Below are 25,786 nucleotides of genomic sequence, written 5' to 3' on the forward strand. Positions count from 1 at the left end.
CGCACCCCGGGCCTCGGGAGGAGGGCCTGGCCTCCAGGTGATGGGCCACGCCTGCGGGCACCAGGCTCCACGCCAGATGACCTGTTCCTGAGGCTGGACTAGGTGTGCACTGTCCCTGGGGCTCTGCTGCCCTCAGAACGTGGCAAAGCGGTGAACAGGACACTGTGCTCCCCGTGGGGCTCCCAGGATGGGGCACACACCCCCTTGGTGGCCCCCAAGCCCGCCCTGCCCCTCGCTGAGGCCGAGGCGCTGTGGGTGGCACCTTGGGCAGGGACCGCGCGGCCTGGAGCAGCTTCCGCCTGTGCTGCGCATCACTGATGCCGATTTCCCGCAGGTCCTGATCTTCCATCACGTTAGGCCCCTGAGAGCAGAAAGGAGAACGTGAAGGCCTCCTGCATGAGGCTGTGAGGCCAGCCTGTTATGGCCCCTTGCCAAGTTCTTCTTCGCCACCAGCACCACGAGGGCATGAGCCCCGGGGCGCCCTGCGAGGCCAGGCTGGGCTACACGGGACCTCGTATAGCAGGAAGACAAACCTGCCTGGCTGCCCACCAGTCCTGAGCGGCTCCAGGGTGCTGACCTGGGCCATAGCAGGCAGCGCACAGGCCCTCGCCCACCTGAGCCCATGTGCATTTACCTGGGGGGCAGATCTGACAACTCCCCAAGGTGATCGTATCCGACTCTTTGCAACCTTATGGACCCAGGTCTCCCACACTGCAGGTGGATTCTTTTCCAGATGAGCCCCAAGGGAGGCCCTCCCCACAAGGTGAAGAACAGGATTAAATTCCAGATTCCTTACAGATATGATTTTGTGATTTTAGGTTAAAACAGCCACCCTGAGTGGGTGGCAGGGGCAGGCACCCAAGGAGGAGAGGAGTCTCAGGGAGGAGAGGAGTCTCAAAGCGGAGACCTGCCTGGGAGCGGAGGCAGGGGCAGTGGGGCCGACACGGAGGGTGGCTGGTGTTTGCCGCATCCTTGCTGTGTGACAGGGACCAGGAGCTTTCACGTGCACCTGCCCACTTCAGGCTCATAGCCCTGTGTTAGGTTCTGTTTGCATCCCCATTTTACAGAGAAGGAAACTGAGGCACATAGAGGTCAGAAACACATCCGAAGTCACACACCTTGTGGTGGGGCTAGGATCTAAGATGGTCTGACTGCACTCACCACTCCTAACCCCTATTGTGCTGTCTTTAATTACTCACAGTGGTGTCACAAGATAGGTTTCTTTTTTTTTTTCAGATTATGATACATGGAAAGTCATGCGTTCTGCCTATCTCTCAGCTACAGAGCCCCAGCCCCCAAGAGCAATGGCCCCCACTTTCCTGGATGTCCCTGCAGACCCCAGCTGGGCACCAACACGTGCACACTTGATTCCTGCATGAATGTGATTCTTGTACACACCGTCCATAACTACTTAGTATATACAGGAGATCACTCTGCATCAGTGTATGGAGACCTGTCCTTTCTTTTAAAGCTGCATCATCATCCAGGTCATGGATGATTATACATTTATTAACCTGTGAGTATTATAAATTTTTACACCAGTTCTGTGTTGAAGGATGACTGCTTCCAGTTTCTGCTTTTAAAAGCGGTGCTGCACAAACCTCCCTCTAAGTGCATCGTTCAATGGTGGTTATCAAGAAGAGAGATTGCTGCCAAACCATTCTCGAGAAAGAAGAACAGAGCTGGAGGTATCACTCCCTGTCTTCAGACCATACTACAAAATTGCAGTAATCAAAACAGTATGGCTCTGGCACAAAAACAGATGCACAGATTGATGGAACAGCATAGAGCACCCAGAAATAAACCCACACTTCTATGGTCACGTAATCGATGGCAGAGGAGGCAAGAATATACAGTGGGGAAAAGACAGCCTCTTCAATAAATGGTCCAGAAAACTGGACAGCTACCTGCAAAATAATCAAAACTGTTGTTCCACTTTCTCATACCATATACAAAAATGAAATTTAAATGGATTAAAGACTCAAATGTAATACCTGAAACCATAAAACTCCCAGAAGAAAACATAGGGAGTACACTCTGACATCAGACTTAGCCATATTTTTTACATCTGTCTTCTCAAAGGAAACAAAAGCAAAAATAAACAAATTGGACTATATCAAACTGAAAAACTTTCAGACAGTGAAAGAAACTATCAACAAAATGAAAGGGCACTCTACTGAATGGGAGAAGATATTTGCAAACAATGTATCAGATAAAGGTTGTTAATATCCAAAATATACAAAGAACTCATATAATCGATATTTAAAAAAACAAATAACCTGATTGGAAAATTTTCTATTCAGATCCTCTACTCATTTTTAACAACATACAGATGACTGAGAGACACATGAAAAGATGCTCTCAACATCACTAATTGTTAGGAAAATGCAAATTAAAACCACAATGAGATATCACTTTACACCTGTCAGAATGGCTATTATCAAAAAGACAACAAATAGGTATTGGCAAGGATGTGGACAAAAGGGAAATCTCACGCACTGCTGGTGAGACTCTAAATCGGTGCACTGACAGATGAATACTGTGGTGTACACACACGGAGGAATAATACTCAGCCAAAAAAAAAAAAAAGAATGGGACTTCCCTGGTGGTTCAGTGGTTAAAAGAATTCGCCTGCAAATGCACACAGGTTTGATCCCTGCTCTGGGAAGATGCCACACGCCGCAGGGCAAGTAGGCCTGTGTGCCACAACTCCTGGGCCTGTGCTCTGGGGCCCCTGAACCACGACTCCTGCAGCCTGGGTGCCCCACAGGCTGTACCCCACACGGAGAGAGTAGCCCCCTTTCCACAACTGGAGAAAGCCTGTGCACCACAACCACCAACCAGCACAGCCAAAATAAATGAAACCATACTTTAAAAAAAGAATGATATCTTGGCATTTGTGACAGTGTGGATGGGGTCCAGACTGCATAATGCTGAAACAGACAAATATGGTATGATCTCACTTATACGTGGAATCTAAAAAATGAACAAGCAACCAAAATGGAGAGAGACTCATAAAGTGAACAAACAGGTGGTTGCCAGAGGGGAATCACGTGAGGTGGAAGGGAACGGGTAAAGGGGATTAAGAGGTACAGACCACCAGTTACAAAATAAATAAGCCATGGGGATATAACATACAGCCTAAGGAACACGGTCAATAATATTGTAATAACTTCGCATGGTGACAGACGGTCACTAGACTTACTGTGATTATTTCATAGTGCATCAGACGTCAAATCACTATGTACTACACCTGAAGCTAATATCACATGTCAACTATTATTTCGATTTTAAATTTTCAAAAAAGGGTATAAAAGAAATTGCTTGGGCAAGGGTATGTGTGTTTAGAAGGCTGACAGACATCTGTACTCTCGTCAGGGCAGCTGTTTGGAAATGGCTTCTCACTGCGTGTCTTAACACAAGGTCGGCCCACTCGTAGGTGAGCTCAAGCATCCTTTCACATATTATCTGTCAAGTACATTCACAGCACTTACTGCCCCCCTCCATGTGCGACATGCTTTGTACTTGCTGAACTACTGAATAATGGGGACTACTGTTATCCCATTTTACAGCTCAGGAAGCTGAGGCCTGGAGAGCACCAGTGACCTGTGGGGCTGAGATCAGCCCAATGTTTGTGTCCATGCAGCTAGCTCTGGGCTGGGTGCTGGGAGCAGCCACAGCTACTTCTTCAGGAATTACTTTATCCTGCACTTGATCTGCAGGAACTCTTTACACAGGGAGGAAATTAACCCTTTAGCTATGAAGAGTCGGGCAGGTGTCCTTCCTGTTTGTCGCTGCCTCTGAACTGTTGCGCTGGCTTTGTTCAGGCAGAACCTGTCTGCTCGCACTGGAACACACCCACTTTTCTCATGGAGCTTCTCTAAAGTTCCATCAGGCTTAGAAAATCCTTTCTGGGATTTTTAAACATTTCTTCCACAGTTTTTCCCTGAAACTTCACAGTTTCATTTTTTACAATCCAATCTTTAATCTACCTCAAATTTATTTTAACATAAGGTTTAAGGGTCCACTTAATATTTTTTTTTCCAGGCAGCAGATTGTCTATTTCTTGAATGAGCTATCTTTTCTCTACCAAAGTGAAATGACTTCTGATGTGTCCTAAATTCCTGTTTCTAGGATTTTTTCCGGACTTTTTATTCTGTTGAGGTGGGTATCATTTATGCCCGCTTTACAGAGAGAAGGTTAGTAAGCCGGGCCAGCTCATGCAGACCATTACCTGGTGGCTTCACCTGTGTGCCTAAGCTGCAGTGACTGCTGATGTGGGAGCCTCCCGAGAGCCTGTGCCTGGCGATAGAAATCTGGCCTCACAGAGGACAGGCTGTAAGCAAGATAGCTCTGAAGCCGGACTGCTCTGCTCAGGCTGCAGGGCACACCCCTCTGCTGGGACCCTAGAGATCCCTGGGCCTGCAGAGTCCCCTGGGTCCTGGCACCACTCCACATCTGACCAGCTCCCAAATCACCCCTGAATCCAACAGTTACCACGCCGAGTTCCTGTCGTCACTCTGGGCCCAAGTCTAGGGTGTGCTGGCGGGGAAAAGTGGTGGGGGGAGAGGGGAGCGGGCTTTCTGCGTGACGATGAAGGCCCCCCAGCAAGGACCTGAGAGTGAGCCTCTGAGCAGGCGGCACTGCAGCGACGCTCTGAAAACCCACTGCAACCCCGACGTTCCCTCAGAAGCCTTCACAAATGTTTAGGGTACCGCTAATACTGAACTGAAGCCTGACCACCAGGAAACCAGATCCAACTGGAGACAAGGCCATCATGAGCCAGACCTCCAGGCAAGAGAATGGGGGCGGATGCAGCTTTGAGGAGAAAGAGGCAGATGTCCCAAAGGACATGACGGACAGTCAGAGCAAACAGCTGCCGGAGCACGCCCTGGGCACAGCGCAGGGTCCTGAGTTCCTAAACCTGCCATGTCTACATTCTGTGGGATTAGTTTGTATGGTGGCTATCAGGCCCCCAAATCCTCGAAGACAGGAAACATTCTGGAAGTTACTCCACTCTCCTGGCTGAGGAAGAAATCTTTTCACAAGGAGGTTTATGGGGAAAGGGGACCTCCTACTTTGTTCACCTGCCACACTAATGCTGACCAAGAGCTGATTATATGCCAGTCCGCGTTCCAAGTTCCCAGTGAGCAAACAGTTAGGGAGCTAACCGAGCAGAATGGCTCATTGGCCTAATAAACATTTCAGTGAACAGAGATTTCCTGAGATTTTAATAAAGTTTCCAAGTCTAAGTGAAATCTGAAGCAGAACTGCTGACGCTTGGCTTGGTTGGGTTCCGTCCCTAAGGGAGAGGGGACAGGCGGGAGCAATGTCCCGTTGCCTCCTCCTGGAGAGGCGTGTGCATGCAGCGTGCCAGCTTGTGGAAAGGCAGGCTGGGAGATGGCACACCTGGGCTCTGCCCACCTTGCCCCACACCACGGCCAGTGTCAGCCCTGGCAGGACCTGACCTCTGCTCCAACAAAGGCCTGTGAGCTCCGACGGGAGAGGGCCCGCTGGGCACAGCTGCACTAGACTGGATTCCTCGGGAGGGGTTTTGTCCCTCAGCAGTGGTTCCAGACTCTTCACTTGGCCCGCCCCCTCCAGCCTAATTTCCATATTCTGTATGGCTTCTCTCTCTTCTCAGACAATCATTCAGCCATTTCTCCTGCCGGGAGTCATTAAAAAACAAACAAACAAAAACCAAAGGCTGAAACCTCTCTTGGGGGAGAAGGAATGAGACCGAGCTACTGTCCCCAGCTTGACTGGGCCTCCGGAGAAAAGCCTGGCAATGCTGCTTCTCCCCCTGCCCGCCCCACCCGTCTTTCTTGGGCCTCAAGGAACAGGGACGGTGGGAAGAGCTGTTCCAGAAGGATAAGTGTGCTGGGGTGAGGGGTGGGGGGCTCCCTTGATGCACACAGAATGCAAATGAAGACCTCAGGAGCAGATTTCTCAAACTAGGGGAGGGGAGGATGGGAGGATGAGGGAGGAGCCAGCTGAGTGTGCTGAGCGGCTGACAGTCACCACACCCCTGGTTGTACTGATCTGTGGGGCCTGCCTGAGCTGCTAAGAAGGCTCCTTAACACCTGAGCAGTTAGGTCAGCGACCACGGGGCCCCCGGCCTCCTCCAGAGCCGCTGGGCACCAAGTGGGTAGCTAAGCGCTTCCTTGGGTCCTGGCTGGTTCAATGTGATACTTATGCTTTCTCTGCCTTCCAGGACTTTGTAGATTTCCACTGGGCCCTGCTTCAATCTCTCCCTCGTATTAAAGGAGAAAAAAATTTTTTTCTAAGTAGAAAAGATGTAAGTTTATTTTTGAAAATTCTGAAAATAAAAAAGGATAAAGAAAAATGTAAAAGCCCCTTATAAATCCATTGCCTCTGGTGGGGGTGGGGGACCAAGCTTACCATTTGGGTGAAGTCTTCTCAGTGACAATATTCTGGCAAAATTGGGACGGTGGTCTATGTATTATTTACTTAACCTGCCTTCTCACATGCTGACACGCTTGCACACTGAACTGTCTGCCATGGGCCCCCAAGGACTGTGTCCTCTCCAGGGCGCCCCCCGTAATGCTGCCGCCGCCAGACACCTTGCCCCCGCTCCCACACGGTGTTCCGCAGTCCTCAGGCGCATTACCGGCCACAGCAGCAGGGCTGCGGGGGGCACAGTCATCTGGGCGCGGGGCGCTGAGCACGGACAGGACAGGACCCTGGTCTGAGCCAGGACCACCTTCCCAGGCTGAGTGGCCACAGGCACGCGGTGGTGGGTGGGCTGGGAGGGAGAGCGAGGAGAGCACACGTCTTCCCCAAACCACAGCCCCAGACCCAGGGAGCTTGGGGAGTGGGGGGCTGCCCCAGGGAGAGTGGGGAGGACCACTGGGAGAAGGAAGAGGAAGCGAAGAGGGGCAGGGCTCTGCTGCTCACCTCTGTGGCCTACAAGCCTGAATAAAGATGGAAAACAGAAGCCATGCTCCTGAAGCATCATGTGGCCACTCATCCAGGGGTCGAGGCTTCCTGTGGTCTACCCACTGGGCAAGGCAGCTGTGGTATAAGAGAGTAAGACCTGGGTTCCGGCTTCCCTGGTGGTCCAAGTAGCTGGGAATCTACTGCACAGCGCACTCCCTGGTTCAGGAATGAAGATCTCACATGCCGCAGACAAACTAAACCTGTGTGCCACGACTCCTGAGCCCACACGCCCTAGAGCCCAAGCTCCACAGGAGAAGCCACTGCAACGAGAGGCCTGCCCACCCAAACTCGAGAGGAGCCCCCCTCACTGCTACTAGAAAAAGCCCGCACGGAGCAACATGACCCAGTGCAGCCGAAGAAGAACTGGGTTCAAATCCCTCACAACGTCAGAGCTTTATACACAGGAACAAAGCCACCAGCCTGTGCAGGCTAAGGAACGAATTCCTGGCGCTGAGCGCTGGCCTGCTGGCAGGAGCCAGCACTCCGCAGCTCTTCCTGTGTGCGCCTGTTTGCTGCTGCCTGGCCTCACCGACCCCTGCCTCCCTGGGGCATGGTCATAGGACTTCCCAGACTGACGCCGTTCCCAGCTCACGGGTGCCCTACAAAAAGCTCGCCATCCTTGGCAGCAGGAGCAGCTCAGCCTTGACCCCCATCCCACCCTGCCCAGCCCTGTCCTCAGCTAGAGAGACAGAACACCAAGGGTAACCGGGAGCCACTAGTTCTAAGATGAGGACGAACCGCAGAAGCTACCAGCTCCTAGATCCAGAGGCCGTCTCCCCCGGTCAGTCTCCAGGGAGGGCTGTCAGGGATGGCTCTCCTCCCCGGTGGAGGGAAGACACACCCCTGATGGCCCTGTTCTCCCAGGAAGGCCCCCAGGGCCCCCCTTCTCTCTGTTCCAGGCGCAGTCTCCTCCTGCCCATCTACTGCCCATCACCCCTGAATGTCTGCCTTGCCGAGGCCTTATCTGATGTCAAGATGCCATAGTCACTTCAAGCCACCAGTGCAGGCCCAGGTCAGTGAGAGTCAAGGGGCCTGGATCCAAGACCACCCAAAGCAGGCTTCACCACCTTCCCACCTCACATTCTCACACTCGTCCATGGCCAGTCTCAGCGGCTGCTCTGGGTGACCACAGCTAACACTGCGCCGTCTTCAGAGCTTACGTGCAGAAGGAAGCAGTGAAATGAGATCCTGTGGGACAGGGATGGGGAGGGGGTACAGAGTAACCTGCCTGAAATCATGCAGGGGACCTGGAGGAAACCCAGGTCTCCTGACTCCCAGCTGCTTCTCAGGGCAGGTGATTAGGTCCCATGTTTTCTCCTAAGCTTTTCCCTGTCCAGTTTCCTCAACTGTGACCTCAGCCAGCTGCCCGAGGCCCTGGAACTTCCCTGAGGGTGGAGGTCCCCAGGGCCTGAGCCCCATCAGCTTCTACCCCAGCCTCTTGTAGACCGGCCCTGACAAAGAGTGCGGACGGAATGGTCTGCTGGCCCAGACGGCGCCTTGCACTGGCCGAGCCTGCTGGCTCCACCTGTGGTCCAGTCACAGCATCTGCCTGGGAGGGGGCTGCAGGGCACCAGCGTGCGAGGTGAGGGAACTGCTCTGGGCCCAGGAGACCTGGCTTCTGCTTGAGGAGCAGCCTTGAGCAAGTGACACCCCCGGGGTCCTGGGTGTGCTGTCCACGGAACCTGGGAGTTGAGACGGGCCTCAGGGACACCTGAGTCATAGCTGATGTCTGCCAGGGACACATGGGCCCTACTGCTCTGCCCGCTGCACTCCTGCACATGCACCCTGGGGGGTCGACTAACCGAACACAGAGACGTGCTGAGATGCCAGACACAGCCCCCAGCGGCTGCTCACCCGAAGAGCCCAGACCCGGAAGCTACAGGACAGGATGTGTTCACCACTCCAACTCCATCCTAAGTGCACTTAATTAAATTAACAGACACGAAAACGGCTCTCAAACTCCACTATGAAGGGGACCGGGAGCAAGCCAGCGCCGCACGGGGGCACGCGGAGCTGGATGCTAAGTAACTCCAGTTGCTGGCCCTCTGGGTAACTCCGGGGAAGCAAGAGAGCGCACGCGCTGGGAAGGGGCCCAAAGGGAGCCTGGCTCTGGTCTCAAGGCTCAAGGGCTCTGCAGAGACAAGGAAGCAGCAGCCCCTGGGATACCGAGGAGCTAAGTTCTTAAGTGACCACAGAACTGAGTTAGCACAGGAGGCAGGATCCGCACTTGTCTAAGAATATTCCTTCCAAAGGAGTAAGCTCCAGGAGTTGGTGATGGACAGGGAGGCCTGGCGTGCTGCAGCCCATGGCGTCGCAAAGAGTTGGACAGGACTGAGCGACTGAACTGAACTGAATGGATTCCTTCCAAAGCCTTAGGTCCACATCCGTCCAATGATCCAGGTGAGGAAACTCTCCCTCTCGGGCCCTGCTACACACAGGGGCACAGAAACGCCCCTGCCCCAGAGCCATCAGCTCCCCGAGCGCTGGCTGGAGAGACGGCGAGGCGGGGAGGCAGCCTGACAGCAGGGCAGGGAGAGGCCAAGGCAGAGACGTCAGAGGGGGATGAAGAGCTGCGGGGGGAGCCTGGGCGGGAACCCAAGGGCACAGCCTGGCTTCTGGGGTGAACAGTGAGGCTGATCTGGGGGTACAGCAAGAAGGGGGGCTCGAGGGTCTGGGAACCTGGCTGGGAAGCTTCACAGAAGCCAGTACAGAAGGAACCCCTGGCCAAGTTCGTGCCTTGAGCGCTCACAGGGGCTGGTCCTGCTCACCTGCCATCTCTCCCCTACACGTGGGACCAGCTGGTCCATCAGGAAAACATGGGCAGGGGGGAGAAATAAACCAACGGGAGGCGCACGAGGCCGTCTCAGCACTGCCCCGGAGAGGCACAGGCCTGCCGCTCAGCCTCCGTTTCCAGCCCAGCCTGAGCTGCTGCCGACTCCTTCCCATTCTCCGCTTGTCCAAACTCCCAGCCTCGAGCACCTGCCACGTGCCCGCTCCCAACTCCACCATGCTGTCCAGCACCCTTGACTCCCTGGTGCCCTGCCTGGCGAAGGCACAACCACAGGATCCCTCCCCCTATACCCAGAGCTCAGAGATCGTGGGGGCCCCCCAGAGAGTGGCTTTTGAGGCCCCTCAACATCAGGCCCAGCCCCCCTCGCTGCCCTCTCTGGGTCCTGCCTGTCTCTGCCCTCGAGCTGGCCTCGAGCTCACCACAGACAGTGGGGGCCTCTCCCTAGAGTCTTTCCAGCTCCTGCAGCCTCTACAGAACCCCCAGGATGGCACGGGGAATGTAGGGGTTCAAAGTCAGATAGCTCTGGGCAAGTGTCCCGGCTCTGCCACTTCCTGGCAGTGCCTCCACCCTCTGGGCCCAGGGCCCTGTTTGCAACTTGATGGGTACACGCCTCAGGGCTGGGCGCCAGCTTGGTGCCCGGCAGGCGGTGAACCCTGGGTGAGAGAGGCACCTCCTCCGCCCCCAGCACTTAGCACTCGCCGCTGTTACCAGTGCTGTGTGTGCGTGTTCTCCCAGCTAGGCTGTCAAATTTGTTAGGATGCCCACAGTATCTGCTTATCTGATTTCAGAGCCATTCCTTGTAGGAAACGCAGAAAATCTATTTCACTCTCAAAAAGGAAACAAAGCCATAATCCTCCTGAGATAACGAACAGTAGAATACATTTTTGGCTAACTCCCTGCACTTCGAGATGCTTCCTATTTTGAAAATTAATATCATGTTGCACACGGATTTTTGTGTCTCAGTTTCTTCACTCAGCACTCCAAGGTGAATCTTTCTGCACGTCAGACAGTCCTGAGAACCTTTCTAAACATCTACCCGACCCCAGCGTGAGGAGCGCTGCTGCTGACTCCACGACACTCCAGTGAGGGGAGGCCAGGCCGAGTCCCAGATGCTGGGCCTGCACCAGCCCGCTTGAGCTGCACACTCGCCAACCACCAATTACCTTCTTTCTGTGCTGATTAAATGCATTTCCTCCCTTCTCCTGAAAAAGCCCATTTCCTGAGGACAAGATTTGTGGAGAAGCAAATGGGACTGGCTACGATGCTCGAGCCAGCGTGGTGGGCGGGCCAGCAGGCGTGTGAGCCGGGAAGGGCAGCCCCTGCCCCCTGCGGGCGAGACAGTAGGAATCAAGTTCAAACTGCAGCACTCACTCGTCCGGCTCAGGCCTCACATCACAGGAGGAAGAGCCAAGAAAAAGAGGGTGTTGAGCTTAGACAAGACAGGACCCAGGAGGCCGTGACAGAGATCTTCCATTTTCTCATGGCCTAAGTGTGCTCTGCATGGCCCCCAAAAGTAAACCTGGACCCGGGGACAGAAGCCACAAGAAAACAGATTTGGCTCAATATAAAGAATGGTATAAACCTGCCTGAGCGATGTAGAGCATAAAGGGGCTGTGTCTTTGCAAGGGGGAGGGCCCGTCCCTGGGAACAGGGCAGAGCTCATCTGGAAGGACCTCGGGCACAGAGGGGACGATGAGACCACGTGGTCTTAAGGTCCCCTCTACCCTGGGAGGGAGCCGAGTGACTCTCGCAAACGCCCTAGACTCCTCCCACAACTCAGAGGACCCCGTCACAGGGAGATTCCATAGCAGCCCTCGGTCTCAGACGTTCCTACTACATTTAGAGCCTGGCTGGCTTCCTGGCAGCCACTTGTGCGTCTTGTAGAAAAGTCTCCAGGGCATTTCACAATGAAGGGAAACATTTACAACCTACTGAAAACCAAACCACACAGGGATAATGCCACCAGCTAACGCAGTATAAGTTATACCATATGTAACGAGGGAATATTTCTAAACAAAACACTCCCTTCTTACGTGTTCTCGTCCTCTCTTTTCTGGTTATGAAAACTTAATTAGCCTTGCAGCCCATCTGGCAACTTACATGTAATCGCCCAGGATGCTGCGCACGGCCACTCAGGCCGCTGAAGGCCTGAGAAGCGACATACTAGACTGAGGCACAATCAGCCTTCCTGCCTGCCAGCCGCCCCTCTGGAACTGAGAGGACAGAGAGGAACGGCTCGCACCCAGGGCAGCAGGAGGGGCCTGGAAGGCCCTGGAAGAACTGAGCTGTGGGCCTCCCTCAATGATCCCCTTCCCAAACAGAACAGGCACGTTCTGACAGAGGCCCCGCATCATGCGTGGATGCCTGGCCCAGGGCCAGACTTCTTCCCCAGGTGCCGGCCCAGCTACTTTCTGGTTGGAGCCCAAGGCGGGGCAGAGAAGCAGTTTTAAAGGAGTTTTTATACTCAAGGAATGGGAACCTTAGCCTTTCCAGACCAGCAGGAGGAGGGGTGAGAAGTCAGGAGCTCAGCCTCTAAGATCCCCCAGCACAGGGAGGGGACACTCACGGCCACCCTCCCTCACCCACCTGAAGGCCAGTCTGAAGAAGGGCCCTGCTCAGAAGCGGAGCATCGAGGGCCCAGTGCCCTCACTCACTGGCTGAACACTCACCTCCGTTTTGGGTTTGCTGGCCTTCCCCAAGGAACCTGGTAAGTCAGGGATCAGGTTATAAGAACCATAAATATACTCAGTTCAAGTTTAAAAAAAAAAAAAAAAAAGCTGTTTAAAACCTAGTGTTTTTAAAAGCTGAAAAATAACTGGCCTCAAGTTGGCTTGGGAAGGTGGCTTGCAGCAGCCTTCGCTGTCTGCCCTGGGACACAGACAGCCTGGTGGGGTGAGCTGTCCCAGTCAGGGTCCCCTGTAGTGCCTTGGGCCAGCTCCCTGGGTGGCCCACTACTTGCGAGGTGCCCAATGCCACCCCGTCAGTGAGAGCCCCACAGAGACCCATGCTGGACAGGAAAGGGCAGGGGGAGCCCTGGGTCCACTGGCCACCACCCTCAATCACGGTGGCTGAGGGGGCTGTGTGGTCAGGGATCTGCTTCAGGGAGCGAAGGCACCTCAGTGTCCACTCGGGACTGCACCCTGGAAATCGTGAGAGGTGGGACAGGCCCACCAGGAAGAAAGGAACCTCAAACCGGCTCCCAACACAGCGCGGGCAAGAAGGCGACTTCAGGCATCCAAAAGGCACCACTCCCATTCCCCTCAGCCACCAGTAAGAAACAGGCCGTGTGCGTGGCAGCGAAGCAGGACGCTCGGACCCGGAGCGCCAGGCTCGTGCCCTGCCCCCCAGTTCCCAGAGGTGTGAGCGTGAGCAAGGCACTCCACTGCTCTGGACGTGGAAAACGGGGCAGATGTGAGCGCGCATCTCAGGGCTGCTGGGAGAGTCAGTGAGCGCCTCCCCACACCCAGAGTGCTAACAGGACACGTCAGCTCTGCCCCACCACGGCGCCCGATGAGGGGGAGGGCTTCCCAAGGAGGGCCAGGCATGGGCACCCTGCCCGCAGCTGCTTCTTGGACCTCCACAGGGAGCCCTGGGTCTGGACCCAGGGTCCGGGGGGGCCCCTGCTCCACAGAGAGGACACTTGGGTTTTTCTTTCTGAGCTGTTGTGCTTTGCAAGAAGAGAGTGCCAAGTTACGCCTCAGTAAAGCAGCAGATCCTTCCCACCCCCACTCAGCCTCCTGTCTGGGCCACCCATGAGGCCACCAGCCCACTACCAGGCCTTCCTGCCAGAAGCCTTCTGACTTCAGTGACCACAGGCTTGATAGTAAAGTTTTGGGGAACAAAGGGAGCTTCTGGTGTCTGGCTGGGATCTGAGACCCAGGATCTGAGAGGGAGACAGGAGTGGACCAAGGGATGTGTCAGGAACACTACTTCTCCGATGTGAACTTGCAAAGAGTTCTCCCAACAGGGTGTGCCCAGAGCGGTACTGACAATGCGGCGCTACCGTCGGGTCTCAGCCGCGCGGGCCCCTCTTCCTGGGACACAGGTCTACGTACAGTTTCCACCTCCAGCGGGGCCTGGGGTGCGGGAGCGGCCTCCCCCAGGGCTGGGCACTCACCAGGAAGCGGACATCGTCAAAGCCGTTGAGAAGCAGCCTGCTCTCATACTGCTGCAGCCCCACGGCCTCCAGCCACTCCCCGACGCTCTGTTCCAGCGGCCGCGCACCTGACGAGAGAGGAATCGGCAGACGCTTGAAAAGGGAGAAACCATCGAGGCGGTAGCAGCGGCACTCGGAGGAAGACAGATGGCACCGCCACACCATCGTCATTACCACGGAGCAGCCACACTCGGGACCAGAGGCAGGCGAGCGCGGGCCCGCGGCCCCTCCTCCGCGGGTAGCACAAGGGCACCGGGCAGCTGCCGCCCACTCCCACGCCCCCTGGGGTCCAGCTGCCCGGGGGCCAGGGGAGCCGAGCCCCCAGGCTCTCTGGGTCGGCGCTTGTCCGCCTGCACGCAGGAATTTCACAAAGTCCGTCCCCACGGGCCCCAGAAGGGGTGGGGGACGAGGGACCAGTCCCACGACCTTGCAGCCCAGGCCAGTCAGGGGCGAGCGCGCCTCTTCATGCAGCGGAGGGACACAGGCACAGCGAGGGCTCCGCGCCCGGCCCCGGGCAGTCAGCGCATGCAGCCCAAGCAGCAGGACCCCGGCCCGCGGAGAAAGGAGACTTTTACTTGTCTTCCCCCAGCAGTCCCGGAACAAGCAAACCATGGCCACCAGGCTTTCGTGCGCAGAGGCTCAGGGCGGCGCGGGCCGGGCGGGCGCATGGGCGAGGGCTGGGGGCCGGGACCCCACTACACTCCGGCCGCCGCCGGGGAGCGGGCTGTCTCCCGGGGCAGGTCGCTGTCCGCCGGGCTGCCTTCCCGGGCGGGGCTGGGCGGCGGGGGTTGGGCGTTCATCTTCCTCTTCCGACGGTGGCTGTTCCCGTGACTAGCCTGCTCGGGTGGAAAGCAGGCGGGCAGATCCAGTTCTCAGCTAAAGAAGACAAAACCCAGCTCAACACAACAGAGAAAGGCAGCGGTCCTCTGTCATCGGAGTGGCTCGAGCCTATTTCCCGTTCGGCGCTGCTCTCTCTCTGGCCGAGTGATAAGGGCGGCAGCTGTCTTCCCAGCGCCTCCGGGGCTTGCCCCCCTCCTCTGAAGATGAACATGAAAGGGAAGACCTCATTCGCTCTGCTCCTTGGGGAGGACCGCGAGCCTGCCAGCGCAGGGAGGAAAAAACTTCAGCGCTTCCTGGAAGACCTTGGACGCTCTGAGCTGATCACCTTAACCCCATCTACTTCTCCGGTTCTCATGGGCAAGAAGAGATGAAAGAAGGAAAAAGGAGGACCAACTACAAAACGTCACCTCCGGGGCAGTCTTGACACGGTGAAAGTCATTCTGGTGTTCCCAGCACTTTCTGCCCTGTGGGCAGGCGAAGTGGCTTGGTTAAGGTAGGAGACCCTGGTGACCCACTGTCCCAGGCTCCCCTCCTCTGTCCTCTGCAGAACAGACGGTGGTCAGGGCCTTGGCGGCTGGCCTCCCGATGCACACGGTAGCAGCTCTGCAAGATGCTGAGTCTGGGGGCGGCCTGGGCCCCCTGCCCCAGAGCGGGGCCGTCTGCTCTCAGAACCTCAGCAGCGGGCTTCTGTGTGCCTGTGAAATCAAGTGTCTCCCAGCCGCTGATTCATTCCTGCTCGTAATCCCCTGGCCAGGCAGCCGTAGTCCCGCCTGCTGCTGGTGGCTGTGCGTGCGTCCAGAACCGCAGCAGAATGCTTTGTCTAAAGGCTCCGGGGCTCCACGCTGCCTGCTGTCGGCTCCACAGTCCTTGCTCACTCTCGTAACGTCTGGCCCTCCCCCTCCTTCCCTCCCCTCCCCCCGCCCTTCCACGCTCAGGAAAATACATCAGGGATCGGACATCGCGGCAGAAGCTGCTGCTGCTGCCACCAAGGGAGAAGGAGACAGCAGCCACCAGCACGGGAGCAAAAGGACGGGTTCTCCAACAGACCCTCCAGTATCGGCTGCTGGCCAGTGTGCACATGTACAAAAGCCAGAGACAGCCGAACTTTACCTCCAGCTCCAGGGGCTGCAGACAGCTGATCAGGGAGAACAGAGAAGGAACGTCCTACAGTTTTGGCCGATAGTTTCTAGGACAGCCAGACGGGACAGAGGAGTGACACTCTCCTAAGGGCACAGCCTATAGGTGAAGTCACACCACCTCCCATCACTTCAGGAATGACCCTGCCTCTCTGCCAAGAAGATAAGCCACGAGGTATCACAAAAACAGGTGATACAATAAGGACAGGACAACAGAGTTCTCAGGTGAGTGCACCCAACAACTTAGGCAGTGGCTTCTCTCCAGGCTGTGAGAACCCAGCAGAGAAGCGCCGGGCCAAAGCAGGCTGGCCAAAATCAGGGGAGGACACGGCCGGGGGCACCAAGGGCAAGTGGGAACTGGGACCAAACCTCCAGTCCAGCCGCGGAGACCCAAACCCGGGGACCACACGCCACCTCTAAACATGCTGGGAGACACCTGCCCCCCAGCAGGCTGGCCTGCTGCTCTCCCAGGACACAGGGTCCCCTGGAGCAGCCCACGTTCAACACCTACTCAACCACTGAAACGGCTGATGGCAGCAAAAGAAAGTCAAGCGTTTTCTTTCACTGGCTGGACAGCACAGGCTCTTGGTGAAATCAGCAAGGCCCGCGCTCCCTGGATTCCTGACAGTGGGACGAGCTGGCAACAGGCCCATCGGGGATACAGGTCACCAGCTCCAGTGCCAGCCACTCAGGGGCCCACGGCCCAAAATAAGAGTGAGATTCAAGCACCACCTTGGGGTCTCGGCTTTCACGACTGCGAAGCCAGTCACAGGGGGCAACACCCTGCTTAGCTAAGGGCTGCCTGCCTGTGAGTCTGCTCCTTCTCCTGGGACGGCGACCCCTGAGGCCAGGTCTCCTCTCCTAGATCCAGAAACCAAGGACGGTTTGAAATCTGACGCTGACCATTCAAAATGAACAAGAAATCTACTTGGGGCTTAGCCGAAGGCTGGTGCTCCCTGAGGTCCTGGGGAAAGTCCCCCCTGACACACTGGACCGAGGTTATGGGCCCCACTCCATCCTTCACAGTCCAGTCACCGCACGGACACCACACGGAACCGCAGGCTGGGACTCTGCAGTGCGGGTGGACGCACCCTCTGCTCAAGTGGCCCCTTTGTGTACTCACCCTCAACTTTCCTAAGCTGGGGTCTGGAGGATGCTACTCAGTGCTACTAAAAACACTATGTGTTGGGACCCAGAAACCTAGGACGGTAGCTGGACCATCTCTCGCCATTCATGTGGGTTCATGGGGGCTGAGATTTGGAGGGTGGGGCCCACAGGGCAAGGAAAGGGCTCACTGTCACCAAGTCTAAGAAGAAGGACTCTTCCAAAAGAGTGTTTTCCAGAAGGGCTGTCACATCTCCTGATTCACCAAAGCCAAGAGGTAACGGCCTGCTTCTGCGCCAACCTCCTGAGCACACACAACTGATGTAAGCTCCTCAGATGCAGAGGGGCCCAGGGAAGCGGACAGCAGCCTCAACTGAACTGACTGCAGCCAACCCATCCCTGCTGCCCCTAGAGAACAGCTTTGAAAATGGCCACAGTGTCTGTCTCGGTCCTAAACATTATCCCCAATAAACACTTGTTCCTGGCAAAGCCTGCAAACCACAATTAAGCTCCCCAGACTGTACGTATTAAAGTGCCACGAAACAGAGCCACAGACTCTTAGCCAGAAGAGCCACGTGTGCAGACTGCCCGCGTAATCCATCCCTGGTAAAGATGGACCCAACCCAATCGGGCCTTCTCTGCTAGAGCCCAGGGAAACAGGGCTGCTGAATGGAGGGTGGCTCGAGGAACCCGGTGCATTTCTCAATATGAGGAAGTAATTGTTTCATGGACAAAAACAAGCACCGCTTTACCTCAAGTATTTGTATGTATTACTTATCCTTAACAAATGAAAAGAGGTCAGTACGATTATTGAAATGTCGTAGATAGGAAACTGGGCTCAGAGGAAGTGAGCACCTCGCCCTGGACACACGTGCATCTAGAATCCAGCTTTGAGACAGGGCCGAGGCTCCCCACAAGGCCCGTGGCCTCAGCAGCAGCTTCCTCGCGAAGGTGCACACTTTCCCATCATCCACCGGACTTCCTGCCAGGGCCAGGGGCTCACAGAGCAGTCTTGGAAACAGCCTCCCGACTGCACAAGGAAGCCGTCCTTAAGTGCAGAGGGCGCCTTCCCTGATGATTGGAAGAGGCCAGCTCCTCAGCTGCTGTCGGCCCAGGTGCCCTGGTGGCAAGAGGGCCTTCAGAGGCTTAAGGGGAGGGTGTGAGAGGTGCTCTGAGAGGCACCATAAGAATGTCACCTCACCTGAGCAAGCTGCATAACCATAATTCTACCACCAAGGAAAACAGCTCAGGTAGGGCCTCCCTAGAGCCTTTGTTTCAAAGGCAGGTAGAGCTCACCTGTAGGGCTTTGAAATGAAAAGAATACCCCAAGTAACAGTGCTCTGAAGTGAACATGACAAATAAATGGAAAAATGGAGAAACAGACACGAGGAGACAGCAGCAAATCCAGCCCTCCCAGGCGATCAGGTGAAGAGCCCTCGCCGGGGCAGCCACCGCCATGGGTCAGGAGGGCCCGAGCCACGCTCCCGGGGAGAGGCGGAGCCGCCCGGGAGGCCAGGGCCAACTCAAGGAGCACCCCCAGTGAGCCAGCCAGAGGAAGCCCACGCTCAGGAAAGAAACAGCGGCAGTCGATCCCTTCACAGACAGCCTAAGATGCCTCTGTCCATCTCCCCTCCGCTACGCAAAAGGAGTCATGGCTCCTAAAATCACAGCTGGGTGGGCGGTGTAGACGCGAGTGTGACGTGGTCTGGGCTGACCTCTCTCACCCCTGAACGTCTGTCCTCTGGGTCAGAGAAATGTCTGAGCCGGAAGGGAGCGAGAGGGCTGCGTCCCGTGGGGGAAATGGCTGCGTGGTACGGTACCTGAGATCCTCTGCTGTTCCTGAGAAAAGTCGATCCCTTCTCCAATAGAGCTCATGATCTTCTCAATCTGAGATGGAAGAGAAAGGAACAAGACAGGCTGTGAGGCTCAAGTCAGCGCTGCCAGCTCACCAGCAGCACGTGCAGGGGCAGGCCTCCAGGACTTTTCCAGATGATGCCAAGGTCCAGCACCGACCTGCAAGGTTTCAGAGCTCACACTCAGGTCAAGAAAGGCTCTTCTCTGGCCTCTGCCCCCGAGGGTCTGAAGATGTGCTCTGAAGGGAGTGCGTGGGTAACAATCCGGGCTCAGCTGCTGGAAACGCCCAAGAGCCTCCCTTCCGAGGCAATTTATACATCACTTCCCCCACCCTCCAGCCTTTTCAGACCCAGTGGAGACCGTGTGGAGGGTGCGAGAGCAGGCCAGGGCAGGCGCCCCCCACGGCTCCTGCTAGACTCTAAATTCCATGAGGACGGAGGTTGCACCAGCTCTGTTCCGGGCTGAACCCCTCGCACCTGGATCAGGGCCTGGCAATTCGTAAGCACCTTACAGATAATTGCTACTGCGTGACCACCAGCTCTGAGGTGTGGGGACATTTTCCAGAGCTCAGACCAGCAGAGCCCTGGAATGGGCATGTAACCCTGAACGGAGGAGCTTTTGCTCTCTGGAGGTGGGCAGTCCTGCACACAGCTCTGCACTGGGGGGAGAAGAGGGCAGACACTTGTCCTTCCCCTGGACCACAGCACACAGAACTGGTCTCTGAGCAGCCAGATGTCTCCAGCATTGCCCCCACCCCCATGTGGACCACCTGTCCCAGCCATCTGGCTTTGGTCACCCGGAGCCAGATCCAAGGCCCCTGCTCCGGGAAACCTGGCCAGGGGCAGGACAAGGCGGGGCAGGAGGAGGAGCTGCCCCTCCGCCCAGCCCCTGCCCCCGCCCCCAGCGTAGTGGTGATAATGAGATCACTCACTGCTCTTTTTCTAAACAAAGGAAAAAAAGACCTTCTATACCAGGACGTGGATGCTTCTTCCTCTAAGTGCAAGTAAGGAGCCTTAGGTCTGACAGTCAGAAAAATAACAACTCTCCAGCCAGCCTCCAGCTGGCACACAAAGGGAGAGCATTTGAGCCTGGCTGAACAACACGGGATAAGCACCTCCTCTACCCGGCAGCCAGAGCGCAGGAAGGTCTTCTCCACCACGGAAATGCCTGCTGGCTCAGGCAGGCACGCAGTCCCCTGACTATAGATGCGCACACGAACTCCAGCCCCAGCTCTGCAAAAGCAGGGGAAACACTTCTCACCCGGGACGACCGGGGCAGCCCAGAGGATGGCATGGGAAGCAGGTCTGCCGCGCCCCTCCAAGAGATGCACACCCCCCCCAGCCCACCCCAGAGCACCCCTTTCTCTGGCCCTGCCCGTTTCGTTTCGAGTGCATTTGGCTTAAGACCTGGCTCTAGATGCTCAATAAAAAGTTGGCTTGCTCCCCAACCCCCTTCTGTTGTCCACAGCGCTCTGATCTAGTAAAGTTTTAAAATGTATTTTTACTTATTTTCGTACAAGTAATAATTTGCATGATTCAAAATTCAAAAGATGCAAAAGGTTATTCAGAGAAAGGCCTCTTTCTGACCCCTGTCTCTGAGCTGCCTATAGTTCCTCTCCCTGGAGGCAACCAGCGTAACCAGCTTCTCAAGCATCTCTTAGGTTTATTTGCAAGTAAGCAATTATGTGACTGAACTCCACACCACCCCCCAACTCTGACAGAGCTGTTCCAAGTGTGCTGCTCTAGATCTCGGATTTTCCACTTAATAACACATTCTGGAATTCTCGCCACAGTTCAAAAAGAACACTTTTTTCATTTTTTAGACGGACGCGGTATAGTCAGCCAGTGTTCACCAGTCTTCGGAGAGGAGGCACGAATGTGGCGTTCTCAATTGTCTCTCTCAACAGTGCTACAATGAATACAGCTCCACATACACCTTTGAACCCAAGTACGTCTGTAAGGTGATTCCTAGTTATTTCCTGAGAGTTCTCCCAGACACAGAATCTGGAGTAGCAGCAGGGAGCTCACAGGTCATACAATCCCAGCTCCCACACCACTTTAGTCTAATGGGACTAAAGACCTCCCAGGGAGGGGGCCCTGGCTAACTCCTCCAGTCAGTTCGCCCCATTTGCAGAAAGCACCAAGTTATAGAACATTTACCTTTCTACAGATTTAAACTTTTTCCCCTGATGTCACCTGCTCTTCCATAGAAAACGCTTTGGGATATGTGGAGACAGCTCTTGCCTTCCAGATAAACTGCTCTCCAATTCCCAGGCCACAAGGCCCAACCTGGCGTCTGATGACACACTGGTCATTACAGTGCAGAAGCCTGACACCTGAGCAAAGAGCAGGCACTCAACGGAGATCTGCTGAGGTGCCTTCTGTTTCCTTTTCTGCATTTATAGGAGAAAAGTAGGCTGCTAAGGTGAGGAAATGTCCTTACGTGGGGTGTTGGGTCCTTATCTCTGGAATGGGCCTACCAACCGGGATGCCTGAGGGGGTAAATGTGGGAGAACCACCACAGGAAACACCAGGAGGGATGGAATCCAGAGTGTTCTATCTGCCCTTCTACCCACCAGGCCTGGCTCATGGTGAGAGGGGCAACTGACTGATGAAAAAGCCCAGTGTCCACTTAGTTAATGCCAACAATGAAAAGCTACTTTCCCAAGGCCACACAGTCAGGGTGGGAAAAGCTCAAGTGGAAGGTGACTCCAAGGTGTCTTTTTAAATAAAGTCATCTCCTACATTATATATTTCATGATTATCATATGATTAATCACCTAACACCAAAGCCCCCACTGGCCTGTAGAGTCAGTGTCTCCTGGTTGCCCAGTTCATGACATTCTGCCAAAGGCCCTTTTGAAGTCAGGGAGAGCAGAGCTGGACACCTCTCTGCTCCGCTTCCTCCTACAGGCCCCAGGGGTCACCCTCAGGACAACTGCAAGTGGCCAGGAAGAGTCCAGCCTCCCCAGCGGCTGGGCGCTTTGGTCTGCAGCAGGTGCACAGGGCACTCTCAGAGCCGTGCCATCCAACCTAGAAAGTGTGCTTTTTCTGTGAACTGCAGCAGCTGAGGCCAGCTGCGAAGATTCTAGTTTACAGAGGATCTGAGGGTTCTCCCAACAACCTGAAGCCCAGGAGCCCTTCCAGCCTTGGCGAGAGCGCAGGGTGAGGAGGCAAGTGGCCATGATGTACATGCAGGCAGAGACTGGCGCAGCCCTGCCCAGGCCCTCAGCCCGGGCTGTGGAGGCTGGAGGAGCTGGACCTCATCACCTCTCCCTGCCACAGCCCTGGGGCCCCAGGACCAGCAAAGGGGGAATGTGGTCATTTCTGGACAGAGGAGCAGCCACAGAAGGCAGATACTGCTCTGATCCTCGCACTTTGGGTAGTTTAACTATTTAGGCTTGAGTTAAGAAACAATCTGATTAGGCTGTTTTCCCAGAAACATTCTGCATCTCGGGGGAATGTCGGGGGAAGAGGCTGGCAGAATAGAACGGAACAGTTCAACATTCTCTGGTTTTTTATTGCTTAGGATCTGTGACATGTTTGGAGAGAGGTGGGAAATGGCCACGCTTTAATAGTGCACTTCATGTCAACTCTATAAAGAGCTTGTATTTGTGTTTAGTAAAGCCTGAAAGTTATCACCATAATGGACTCATCTATTCTATAAAATGCTTGCAAATATTCCATTTTCAGCAAGTATTCAGGCTTTCTTTTTTTCCTCCTACCTGGGCTGTATAAAATATGTTCCCTGTATGGCTGAAAACAACCAAAACCACACACTAGGGACCTGCTGCCAAGGCCCTCTCCCATCTGCTGGTTCAGAACACAGGACCCCGGTGCCCACACGCTGGCAGCAGGAAGAGACACTCTATATAATATACAGACAGGCTCCCTCTCCCGTCACCATCACCTGGATGCCAGGAGCAACTCAGATCATGCCAGGCTTTTCCGTGGACACTGGGAGTGAGGGGAGGGAGAAGACAGCGCCTGGGGGAAAAGTACTTCCTGGGCTTTGCTGGGTCTTCTATGCCCCAGAGGTGAGTTGGGTACAGGCAGTCCAAGGAGGACCACAGCCTTGGGACAGCAAGGCTCCCTCCTAGGAGGTGGCACAGGTGAGAAGCAAGGGCGATGGGCATGGGCTCCATGTGCAAAAACGTCGGGAGACCAGGAATCAGTCTGGTCCTAAGATGAGCCTCACCGAGAGCAGGAAGGCAAAGGAATCGCCTTTCTTCTACCTCTTGGGGCAAGCAGGAACATGAGGGGAGGTGTTTCTGGAACTGAATTTGGCTCCTAAAGTCAGACACGTCCCCCCAACCCCCACCCCAGTCTATTGCCCAGTGAGCTGTCAGCTCCTGAGGACCCTCTCACGAGTGACAGCTCCTGAGGGCCCTCCTGTGAGATGGAAAACACACAGTCCCGCTGGGCCTGTACCACCAGGACTGGGGACGCCGTCTCTCTCTTTTGCTGCCCCGGAGACTGACTCCTTTATTGGCCTGGAGACACCCCACACTTGCACTGTAACTTCCCCACTAGCTGTTTTATGGTGTGTCCCAGGGACATGAGAGGCCCAATGCAGGGGAGGACGCTGGATCAAGCTGTTTCTTCTAGAGGCCACACGGTGCCTTGCCCAGAGCTGGTTTATGAAGGGACCCGGTGACAAACGAGTTACCACTTGTTAAATGCCCAGGCCAGCCTCATCGCCTCACTAACACGGTAAGAAGGGAAAGGCACGTGACACCTCTGGACCTCAGTCTGGATTCTCTAAGTCCCCTCTGCATTTTTATCTTTTCCCCACCTCCCTGGGTCGCTGGCACAGGGACCTCATACCCACAACTACCTGCTGGCCACTTCCCTCAACAATCCTGCCCAGCCTAGCTCACTGCCAAGCGAACTTGCCACCCCATTTCTCAGGTGAGGACGCTGCAGCTCTGCCCACAGGTCGACACCCAGTGCCCACCCCATCCCCCACCGATGCACTACTCTGAGGGGCCGAGGCTGCTCTCTGTATGAAGAACCAGGGCCAAACCCCCTTCTCAGGCCAGCCGGCCCTGCTCAGACAGTGCCCCCCATTCCCAGGCGCACAGGAGGAGTCCTCGCCTCCCCAGAGGCCCAAGCCCTTGCCACCAAGTGACTGACGATGCCAGACTGGGGGCTCCGCGGTGCGAGGCTCCCTGATGCTGCCGCCACCACCTCCCAGCCCAGAGAGCACATAAGAATTCATCGCCATCTCTTGTCTTCTGCCCTCAGCAGCAGACAGGGCTCCTCCACCCGGAGCGGAATTTGATTCCCCACATTCGATAAGGGGTCTGAGTTATTTTTTCACCTCTGCCCCCAGACTGAATTGCACCAGGCCTTGAAAAGACAAGGATGGATTGAAGTAAATTATTTGTCTTGATTTTCTAACCCAGTCAACTGTGTTTAGGGGAGGGAGACAGGACTGGAGGGGGAGGGGAGCAGCGGCCGGCAGGGGATGAATGCGTATCTGCAGTGGTGGTTGGGTGGGGGGGGCTGTCCCTCCCCAGGCAGCTCCACGAACAATGAGTCACTTCTTCTCCATGGAGCACAGCTAGTCTCCGGCTCATGGTGGGGGGCTTTGGACCTTTGCCATGTTTATAGTATCCCCATCTGAATCCCTTTTACATTGTCACCTTCCTTCTCAATCTCATTTTTCCTATGAGGCTGAGACCACAGAGCTGTCATGTTTCTGAAGTCCCTGTCCTTTGGTCTGGGACACAGGCTCAGATGAAAGCCTGTGTGTGTCTGCCCCAGGCTACACTTCCTGACCCCCATCAAAGTCTCCAACTCCCCTTCCCCTCCTCATTTTTATCCTTTACACACCTCTTGGGTGGCTGATACCCACCGTGCTCCCCAGAGTATCGTGCACCCCACAACCACCAGCTGGCCCTTTCCTTGACCAACGCCCATGCCCCAGACCGGCCACTTGGGGGAAAGTAAAGGAGACTTGCCAAGTGACCTTCTCATGCCAGGACAGCCTCCTCTGCAAGGACTCTTAACTAAAAGCCCCAAGAAACTGCTGAAAGAAGAAAAAAGGTGGGGGACCTAGATTCCAATTAACTTTGTTACTGCTGCCACAGAACTCTGGGTTATGCACCAAGTACGGGCTTTAATAAGTGGGACAAGACTCTAAAAGATTAATGAGGATTATGTATTTGGGTTCCTGTCCAATTTATGCAATCTACTTTCTCTCCAGGAGTAGGCTGGTTTGGGGAAGGAGGAGGAGGAAGCCCTCAGAGAGGTGCAGTTCTCTCACACACTGGGAAATCTGTCTCTTGGTCCTTCTTTGGTTTTTCTTTTACCACCGGCAACCTTCCCTTGTTGGTCCTGCTCTTCCACAGCTTGAATTCCACGGCAGTGCGCTGCATTGTGGGTCTGGCTACGGATTAACGTGGCCCAAAGCAAACACCCTAGGCACCCACTCAGGATTGATTTCCTCAGCACTATGGCCAGGGAGAGAAAGGGGTTCTTCAGTATCCATCGGCTCCTCAGACTCTGCAGGGGAACATCTGCCATGTAATATCAGAGGAGACGAATGTGGAATTTTGAGCACCAAACTATATACACTGAAGAAGTAAAAAAAAAAAAAAAAAATTACATATACTTAATACAAATACACTACCAATATCCATCAGACGCCCTGAGACTTCTACAGTCTGCCACTCCTAGTTATCTCTGTGAAATAGAAGTTGGAAATCACTAGGGAAAATCTTTCAGATAAGCCTTATACAAAAGAACACACACTGCACTGATTCCATTTATATAATGTTCCAGAAAAGGCAGAACAAACAAGAGTAGTTGCTGGTGGGGTAGGAAAGGGTAAAGATTGACTGGGCAGGGACATGAGGGAACTTCCTGGGGTGATGGTAATATACCATATCTTGATAGAATTTGGGTTATACAAATATATGTACTTATCAAAACTCAGGGA

General features: G+C 55.1%; 1 protein-coding gene across 4 annotated transcripts in view; it reads right to left on the reverse strand.

The window, feature by feature from the left end:
• Nucleotides 1-25,786, reverse strand: part of ANKS1A (ankyrin repeat and sterile alpha motif domain containing 1A) — a 167,165-nt gene that overhangs the window by 8,916 nt on the left and 132,463 nt on the right. For all 4 annotated transcript variants that reach the window (XM_052647515.1, XM_052647516.1, XM_052647514.1 and 1 more), the window contains 3 exons: nucleotides 18,808-18,874; nucleotides 13,869-13,975; nucleotides 263-361 (listed from right to left, as the gene is read on the reverse strand). In XM_052647515.1, coding sequence (XP_052503475.1) covers nucleotides 263-361; nucleotides 13,869-13,975; nucleotides 18,808-18,874 — 273 coding nt within the window. The remainder of the gene's footprint in view (nucleotides 1-262; nucleotides 362-13,868; nucleotides 13,976-18,807; nucleotides 18,875-25,786) is intronic.

Source organism: Budorcas taxicolor, chromosome 11 (assembly GCF_023091745.1).
Source record: "Budorcas taxicolor isolate Tak-1 chromosome 11, Takin1.1, whole genome shotgun sequence".
Classification (NCBI taxonomy): domain Eukaryota; kingdom Metazoa; phylum Chordata; class Mammalia; order Artiodactyla; family Bovidae; genus Budorcas; species Budorcas taxicolor.